The sequence below is a fragment of the Oncorhynchus keta genome, chromosome 22 (assembly GCF_023373465.1).
Source record: "Oncorhynchus keta strain PuntledgeMale-10-30-2019 chromosome 22, Oket_V2, whole genome shotgun sequence".
Taxonomy (NCBI): domain Eukaryota; kingdom Metazoa; phylum Chordata; class Actinopteri; order Salmoniformes; family Salmonidae; genus Oncorhynchus; species Oncorhynchus keta.
This window is the reverse complement of record NC_068442.1, coordinates 38,155,304-38,165,344: the sequence shown is the minus strand read 5'-3', so window position 1 is coordinate 38,165,344 and position 10,041 is coordinate 38,155,304. Positions and strand designations below refer to the sequence as shown.

At 41.6% G+C, this 10,041-nt stretch overlaps 1 protein-coding gene across 1 annotated transcript; it reads left to right on the top strand.

The window, feature by feature from the left end:
* Positions 1 to 7,723: 7,723 nt before the first annotated feature.
* LOC118401429 (protein FAM43A-like) lies at positions 7,724 to 9,694 on the top strand. Its single transcript, XM_035798920.1, has one exon. It carries the CDS (start codon positions 7,938 to 7,940, stop codon positions 8,976 to 8,978), a length of 1,041 nt encoding a protein of 346 aa, XP_035654813.1. The 5' UTR covers positions 7,724 to 7,937; the 3' UTR covers positions 8,979 to 9,694.
* The last annotated feature ends 347 nt before the right edge of the window (positions 9,695 to 10,041 follow it).

The window sequence follows — 10,041 nt, the reverse complement described above, 5'->3', positions numbered from 1 at the left end:
GCAGGAGATGTTCACCCCTCTGTGTCCAGACTGCAAATGAATCACGCATGCGGGAAGCCGCCGCTGGCTGATCCCGCACTTGCTTACATAAAAAAAACAATTAACCTGAATTAGGGCCAGACTAGTTACCATAATTCTCTCACATTGCCATTGACAGTTTTTTCTATTGTCTCTTTTTGGTCCATTTAGATTGTTAATGTAGATTGTTTACAAAAAATGTAAAAAATGTTACGGTTAAAAATGTAAATGACTTAAATGTAATGTAAATGTAAATGTTTTACTGTGACTTGTTGTAGGCTCCTAAGTGGACCATAAGGTTAAAAACCAAACCAAATTAAGAAAAATAAAATAAAAAACAAAAAGCAAAAAATAAAATAAAAAATAAGTAACTCCGCCAGAGTCTCTTTTGGGTCACTTTTGCCGGTCCCAAGCCCGGATAAAGGAGGAGGGTTGGAATTGTGACATTAAAAAAACAAGAATCAACAGAAAAAAGTTCATTTGTAGTTCTAAACATATTTAGGGTGTTTTTTACTCACTTTGTGTCTCTCCCATGACGTTATTCCTCTCTCCTACAGTGTCCACCACAATTACATGCACATGGCCAATTATGCAAATTAGGCGATGATGTCATTTAGCGTCTTTTAGGACAGACAATAGCTACTTTCCTTACTGAGGAGTTGGCAACACTGCTTACTGTAACGATCGTCATAGGTGGAAGAAGGAGAGGACTAAGGTGCAGCATGGTACGTGTTCATGATCTTTTAATTAACACTAGAACAAAACGGAACAAACGAAACAGTCCTGTCTGAGACAGGAAACAACTACCCACAACTCAAGGGCGAAACCAGGCGGCCTAAGTATGGTTCTCAATCAGAGACAACGATTGACAGCTGCCTCTCATTGGGAACCATACCAGGCCAAACACATAGAAATACAAACATAGAATGCCCACCCCAACTCACGCCCTGACCAACCTAAAATAGGGACATAAAAAAAGGAACCGAGCCTGCACAACCTGCCCTGGCTGGATACCCCCTGTAGCCCGGCAAGTGCGGCGGAACAGACCGCACTGGGCTGTGCTAGCAAACCGGGGACACCGTGCGTAGGGCTGGTGCCATATAACCCGGGCCGAGGAGACACACTGGAGACCAGATGCGCTGAGCCTTCTTCATTCCTCCTGGCTTGATGCCCACTCTAGCCCAGCGATATGAGGAGTTGCGATGTAGCGCACAGGGCTATGCATACGCACTGGGGACACCGTGCGCCTCACCGCATAACACGGTCACTCTCTCTCCACGTTAAGCACGGGGAGTTGGCTCAGGTCTCCTACCTGACTTGCCTTTAGCTTCCTCCAGCTCTTCCCTGGGGCGGCGATATTCCCCAGCCTGTGCCCAGGGTTCCTTACCGTCAAAAATCTCCTCCCAAGTCCAGGAGTCCAGAACCCTCTGCTCCAGGTTACCACGCTGCTTGGTCCTTTTTTGGTGGGTAGTTCTGTAACGATTGTCGTAGGTGGAAGAATGAGAGGACCAAGGTCAGGAGTGACACTTACGAAGCAGACCAAGACTGGGTTTGAGGTTAGAGATGTCAATGACAGAAGTTAAATGTTCTTCCTTAGCTGTACATTTTTTCGAAATCTAAAGGCCCAACCCCGATTCGAGCTAATTAACTAGTTGAACATGTTATTACTCCAACCTTGTGAAAGTGACAAACTGACACGTTTAAATATTTTGTCAAAAATCTTTATATCGAAGGCGTGCCTTTCATTTGACTGCCTGCACATGGCAAATCGGCGCGAGACGTGATTTAGAAGCAGTTCTCGCCTATCTTTCTACAGTACGGTCTTTAATTATACTGTGTCTGTGATAATGAAGATAACAATACTTATGTTTGCTAAGATGCAGAACTTATCATTAAGTAAGCATGCCAATTGAACAAACTAGACAACAATTGAATACTCTGGTGTGGTGTTTGACATCACTTTGTTGGGTTATACTGGCCGAAAGGTTCCATGGCCACAATAAAATAAAATGATTGTAGCGACCCGCACAGACAGCTGTGTGTTATGTGTTAGGCTATTAGTTGGTTGTGTTGTACTTACCCATACCCAGTGTTCGTGGGGTCTGCCATGCCAATCAACCTGCTATCTGCCAATCACAGGAATGCCTGGAATGTTCTGATGCCGGGCATTCTGGTGGTTGGAGGAGGGGGGTTGGGCAGGGGGATGGAGCATTGGAAGTTAAGTCTTACATCTGGCCTTCACAAGAGAAGGTCACGGTTGTTTTATAGGGTATCTTTCATTTATTTGGTGTGGGCTACGGCCAAACAGTAGCCTGTGTGAAGTTGGGTTAATAAAACCGTAAATTCGTAAACTCACTCCTCTGTCTGGACAATTGTTCCTTTATGATCTAGTCAGGTCATTACATTATGAATGAGAATGTCATGACAAGTTGGAGAATAGTTTGTCTCTCTATGGCTCTACCCCTACCTACACCTACTCAGTGTAATATTGTTGTTGTGTTACAGCCTGAATTTAAAATGGATTAAATTAAGATGTGTCACAGGCCTATACACAATACCACATAATGTCAAAGTGGAAGTATGTTATTTTCTTATTTTATTTTTAACTAATTAATAAAAAATTAAAAGCTGAAATGTTTTGAGTCAATAAGTGTTCAACCCTTTGTTTATGGCAAGCCTAAAAAAGTTCAGGAGTACACTTTTGCTTAACAAGTCAAATAATAAGTTTCATGGACTCACTCTGTATGCAATAATAGTGTTTCAAATGATTTTTGAATGACTACCTCTGCATCCCACACATACAATTATCTGTAGGGTCCCTCAGTCAAACAATGAATTTCAAACACAGATTCAACCACAAAGTCCATGGAGGTTTTCCAATGCCTCGCAAAGAAGGGCACCTATTGGTAGATAGGTAAAGAAAATAGCATGGTAGCATGGTGAAGTTATTAATTACACTTTGGATGGTGTATCAATTCACCCAGTCACTACAAAGATAGATACCATGAGGTCAACTAAGCACAGGCAAAATCCTAGAGGAAAACCTGGTTCAGTCTGCTTGCGAACAGACAATGACAGACAAATTCTCCTTTCAGCAGGACAATAACCTAAAACACAAGGCCAAATATACACTGACGTTGTTTACCAGTGTGACATTGAATGTTCCTGAGTGGCCTAGTTACAGTTTTGACTTAAACTGTCTGGAATATCTATGGCAAGAATTGAAAATGGTTGTCTAGCAATGATCAACAACCAACTTGACAGAACCAGAATATTTTTTTAATAATAATGTGCAAATATTGTACAATCCAGGTGTGCAAAGCTCTTAGAGACTTAACCAGAAAGACTGTAATCGCTTTCAAAGGTGATTATATAACCATTTTTTTAAATCACTTTATCATTATGGGGTATTGTTTGTAGATGGGTAATATGTTGTTTATTCAGGCTGTAACACAACAAATTGTGTAGTAAGTCAAGTGGTAGACTTTCTGAAGGCACTGTACATAAGCATAATAATACAGCTTGTATCACATTTGGACACTTACGAAAAGCAGGTAATGCTAGCTGAAGTGGATGGCTAATGCAGTTGGCCAGTATATGTGTAAAGACAAAGTAAATGTCATGAAATAATATTTTGTCTTAGCCTTTAACTCGTAAAATATTACATTGTTTAAAATTTAGGATCACAGGTAAAATGAAGCAATTACATTCACTTTTTTGACTCATCACGACTAGGTGGGGAGGTAGAGTGAGTTTCTTTAACCAAACCCGTCTATCCCATCTCCCTCCCCAAACCCACACTCCCCCAAGCCGACATCCCTCTGTTAGATTTGAGTAAAAACCACACTTGAAGCACATTGAAATATTGAATTAAATCGATTTAATACAAAAAAGTTGAACAAGAGTGAGTTACATTTTGGATGAAGGTGTGCCAACAGCAAAGCACCTTCCCTAAATGTATCCTGGGGAGAGGGGGGTGTATGATCCAATTCCACACTGCCTACCACCTAGCCATCCTGCTGGGCCCTTGGCTCAACCATTACTGCTGGGAAAGAACAGGTCGACCCACGTCTTTCAAAACATACAAAGCAAACTATGGTCAGGGTGTGACACCCAAAAGCATAATCAGTGCTCTAACTCCTCCCTGCACTGGTCTGGAGCAATGAAGTAGTGACGCAGGGTACTGTACTAAACCACAAATTACCCCTAAATCCTGCAGCATAATTGCAAAACTTTTAGTGGAGCAACCACTGTACATGATTCCATATGTCTAATTTCATAGTTTTTATGTATTCACTATTATTCTACAATGTAGAAAATAGTACAAATAAAGAAAAACCATGGAATGAGTAGGTGTGTCCAAACTTTTGACTGGTACTGTGTATGACATTTGTGGTGCTACAATTAATGAAGCTTTGGATTTTGTATTCTTTATCTGTTCTCAGGTGGTAAAAAAAACTTTAGTATTGGTCGTACTGTCACAATGTACACAGTGGCCACACTTGTAATTGCCATTGGGTGCTCCTGGGAGCCAAGTGTCACGCTTCTTGAGCAGCTGCAGGCTGTGCGTAACAGAACGGCTAGTTTTTTCGCACTGTGAAAACAGTGTTTCAGTACAATGGATTTGATGCGACCAGCACATGGGCTGTACTCTGTGGGGGCGTTTTTCTTTCTTCTGTCACACTCACACAGACTAACATTCAAGTCGAAAAATGTAATACAGTTTGTCTTTATTTGTTTTCCGTTATTCCATGTCCAATTTTGCCACAATAAATGACAAAACAAGTAGATTTCAAATGTTCGTTTTTCAAATTCAGAAACCGAAATCGAAAACAAGCCATTTTCCATTTTTACAGGTTGTTTAAAAATAATCTAATATTTGGAGTGTTTCATGAGAAAATTATACTATAGCCTAATGTCAAATCAGAGGGCATGCTGTCCGGTCCTCTGGCAGTCTCTAAGGGGGTGCCACAGGGTTCAATTCTCGGGCCGACTCTTTTCTCTGTATATATCAATGATGTTGCTCTTGCTGCGGGCGATTCCCTGATCCACCTCTACGCAGACGACACCATTCTATATACTTTCGGCCCGTCATTGGACACTGTGCTATCCAACCTCCAAACGAGCTTCAATGCCATACAGCACTCCTTCCGTGGCCTCCAACTGCTCTTAAACGCGAGTAAAACCAAATGCATGCTTTTCAACCGATCGCTGCCTGCACCCGCATGCCCGACTAGCATCACCACCCTGGATGGTTCCAACCTTGAATATGTGGACATCTATAAGTACCTAGGTGTCTGGCTAGACTGCAAACTCTCCTTCCAGACTCACATCAAACATCTCCAATCAAAAATCAAATCCAGAGTCGGCTTTCTATTCCGCAACAAAGCCTCCTTCACTCACGCTGCCAAGCTTACCCTAGTAAAACTGACTATCCTACCGATCCTCGACTTCGGCGATGTCATCTACAAAATGGCTTCCAACACTCTACTCAGCAAACTGGATGCAGTCTATCACAGTGCCATCCGTTTTGTCACTAAAGCACCTTATACCACCCACCACTGCGACTTGTATGCTCTAGTCGGCTGGCCCTCACTACATATTCGTCGCCAGACCCACTGGCTCCAGGTATCTACAAGTCCATGCTAGGTAAAGCTCCGCCTTATCTCAGTTCACTGGTCACGATGGCAACACCCATCCGTAGCACGCGCTCCAGCAGGTGTATCTCACTGATCATCCCTAAAGCCAACACCTCATTTGGCCGCCTTTCGTTCCAGTACTCTGCTGCCTGTGACTGGAACGAATTGCAAAATCGCTGAAGTTGGAGACTTTTATCTCCCTCTCCAACTTCAAACATCAGCTATCCGAGCAATGCAGCTAACCGATCGCTGCAGCTGTACATAGTCTATAGGTAAATAGCTCACCCTTTTTCACCTACCTCATTCCCATACTGTTTTTATACTGTTTTTATTTATTTACTTTTCTGCTCTTTTGCACACCAATATCTCTACCTGTACATGCCCATCTGATCATTTATCACTCCAGTGTTAATCTGCAAAATTGTATTATTCGCCTACCTCCTCATGCCTTTTGCACACATTGTATATAGACTGCCCATTTTTTTCTACTGTGTTATTGACTTGCTAATTGTTTACTCCATGTGTAACTCTGTGTTGTCTGTTCACACTGCTATGCTTTATCTTGGCCAGGTCGCAGTTGCAAATGAGAACTTGTTCTCAACTAGCCTACCTGGTTAAATAAAGGTGAAATAAAAAAATAAAAAAAATTATATGCATAGCCTACTTATTATTGTTATTATTAACAATATGAATATTATTAATTGTTAATTGTTACAGACTAGGTAGCCCAACTGGCCGCCAGGTGACACTATTATTGCTTTTAAGTTGTTTGTAAAAGGAATAATAGTGCCATCTGATGGTGGGTTAGGCTACAGACTAATAGGCTTGGAAGCATGTTATTAGTAAAGGAGGCAACTCTTTCTTGACAATATTTTACCTTTATTTAACTAGGCAAGTCAGTTAAGAACAAATTCTTATTTTCAATGACGGCCTAGGAACAGTGGGTTAACTGCCTGTTCAGGGGCAGAATGACAGATTTGTACCTTGTCAGCTTGGGGATTTTAGCTTGCAACCTTCTGGTTACTGGTCCAACGCTCTAACCACTAGGCTACCCTGCCACCCCGGCAGATGGCAGCATAAACCGGAGGATGGTCTGCAAGACATTTATTTTTGGTGCATTGCCATGCATAGAAAGATTGACAGGTAACCAGCTTTTCTTTGTATTATGTGCTTGATATACGGAAACTATAGGTATTTATAGGTTCTACTGTTATCCATCTTGTATTTCGTTTTGTTTTCAAACTAACTATATGCAGACTCTTTATATCAAATCAAATTGTATTGGTCACATACACATGGTTGGCAGATGTTATTGCGAGGGTAGCGAAATGCTTGTGCTTCTAGTTCCACAGTGCAGTAATATCTAACAAGTAATCTAACAATTCCACAACAACTAGCTAATACACACAAATCTAAGTAAAGGGATGGAATAAGAATATATCCATATAAATATATGGATGAGCGATGACTGAGCGGCATAGGCAAGATGCAATAGATGGTATAAAAATACAGTAGATACATATGGGATGAGTAATGAGAGATATGTAAACATTATTAAAGTGGCATTATTGAAGTGACTAGTGATTTATTTATTAAAGTTGCCAATGATTTAAAAATCTATCAGTTCTGCTCTGAGTGAGTATATGTACAATGGAAGTATTATTGGAATTATTAAAGTGGCATTATTGAAGTAACTAGTGATTTATTTATTAAAGTTGCCAATTATTTAAAAAATCTATCAGTGTGACTGAGTATATGTACTCTGAGTGAGTATATGTACAATGGAAGTATTGTTGGAATTTACAGGGCGATGTATATAAGCGGTTATATCAGTTTGTACATTAGCCTATTATTTCCAAATTCTTCTTATTTCAGTTCAGTAAATGAACCTCGGCAAAAGCACCCTGAGTACCAATTGCATCCTCAAGGTAGAGCTGTTTGACTTTGGTCTCTCTCATAATGGTTCCATCCATCCCTCCCTCTATGTTCCCCTACAGAGACACTGTAATGGTTCAACCCAGTATATAGCCAATGTAGACCATTCAATTCTCAGCAGACCCAACCTCTGTCAGACAGACAGCGACCATAGAATGGGAGAGCGCAATTGTGGTTATGGAGAAGTCTTGAGAGGATAAACAAATTAAGTACAGGATAACTTGAACGTTTGTTGTATTGGAGTCTCCAATAAATCATAAAAGTCAGTAAAATATATACGATTTAGTTGCAGTAAAACGTTCGCTATAGTGTACGTTATTGCTGTGGACGTGACACGGCCATATAATGCTGCTTTGGAAGAAGAATAAGTTCGACTTGATTGAGGAAGATAAACAGTCGAAGCAGAAGGGTTATGCCGTGAGTTTGAACTACTCTGCCCTGACCTCCTTTGCCAAGTCTTGCCCGGAGAGTGCTTTGAACAGGGTTGGAAGCATGTTCAAGACAAAAAGGAAAAAGGTTAAAATTACCAGTGAGGACCCCACCTACACGGTCCTCTACCTGGGTAATGCCACCACCATCCAGTCGAAAGGCGAAGGCTGTACGGACGTGGCTGTGAGCAAAATTTGGGGCAAGAGCGAAATGGGCAAAAATGGCACGAAGATGAAACTGACCATCAGCTCGCAGGGCATCCGAATGGTGCATGTGGACGACAAAGCGAGGAGACCGGGACATTTGTATTTATTGCACCGGATAACCTATTGCGTTGCGGACCCAAGGCTATCCAAAATTTTCGCTTGGATATACAGACATGAGATGAAGCACAAGGCAGTGATGCTGCGGTGCCATGCGGTGCTGGTGTCCAAGCCGGAGAAGGCAAAGGCCATGGCACTGCTTTTGTACCAGACCTCGGCGACAGCGCTTTCTGAATTTAAAAGACTTAAAAGGAGGGACGATGCAAGGCACCAGCAACAGCAGCTGATAGGGGAACAAACCATACCCCTTGTGCCCCTCAGGAAGCTTCTAAATGGACAGTGTTATTACAAACCGCCGGTGGAGCGCAGCAGGAGCGCGCCCAAATTGGGCTCTATCACAGAGGACTTGCTCGGAGAGGAGGAAGAGGAGAAAGCGATGCACTTTGAGTGTGAGGACATTTTAGACACGGATGACGATTGTGTGGACAATGGTAAACAGGAGCTGTCCCAGATCATCAGTGACCTTGGAGAGATGAGCATAGGAAACGACGTACAAACACTAAAAGCTGACCTTAGGGTTACACGACTCCTCTCTGGGGAGAGCACGGGCAGCGAGTCGTCAATAGAAAGCAACCAGGAGCCAATTTCTGTCTCAAACGGATTAGAGGAGGGGAAGATGCAGGAAATATCATGAAGTTACGTTTTCCTGGAGCCAAAATTCCCTCCACTGGGATGAGAACAATTTCCTTTTCTGTTTATTTTCTGCTGTCGGCTGTGAGTGTAGCCTATGCCTGTAGTATTGTACCCCCTCGCCGACTTGAAAGGATATAGAGGGGTAGCCTATGTTATGGTTATTGAATGATATTTTGGCGAGCATTGATAGCCTACAGAAAAGGGGCAGGACTGCATGCTGAGACTGAACCCCGATGTCACCGTGCGTCCCAGGAGAGTGATGCACCGCTGATTCCCACTTTAATAAGATGCTTTGTATTAGAATTTGTTTACCCAACCCATTTCCCGCGTGGAAATGCATTTTTTCTTGCACAACATTGTCCAGAAATATGTAGCCTAACATTCCATTTTGAAAGCACGTTTCCTTTTTTTCGCAATGGGTTAAATTAGAAGTCACTCACTCTCCTTTCAGGACGCTTTTCTACAATTATGGTTTTGCACTGTTGTGAAATTCAGTCGAGTATTACGTTTATTATGTGTATAATATCGTTTTCTCGTATATGTTATCAGAAACATAAATGTCATATCTTTGCTGTGCAAAAGAACAATACCCTAATGTATTAAGATATACATAGTAAATGCATTGTGTATAAAATTATCCATTATTTTTTAAAGGAAAAAAATGTGGTTTGTTTATGTGAACCTAAAAAGAATCCAAATAAAAACAACAAAATAACATGCAGGCATTTGTATAGTTTATGCACTCATTTGGAACATTATCTCCATCAAGCGCACCTTGTAATTTGATGGCTCTTAACTTTCCGCCTCCAAATGAAGTCCAGATACTGATTGATTATATCCATCACTGGGTTTAGAATTGTGATGAATTAATGGAAACATTAATATCAGCATTCACACCTCAACATTTGAAGGCCTGCTTTTTGTTGTTGCATAACTGATTGATAACTGATCCATTTGCTGACATGACACCCCTCATTCTTGGGAATCACATCATTTTGGGGAAATTGTTTTGCTACAGGGTGGCATGCATAGGAGAGACATGTAGGGCCTAGATCTCAAGGACA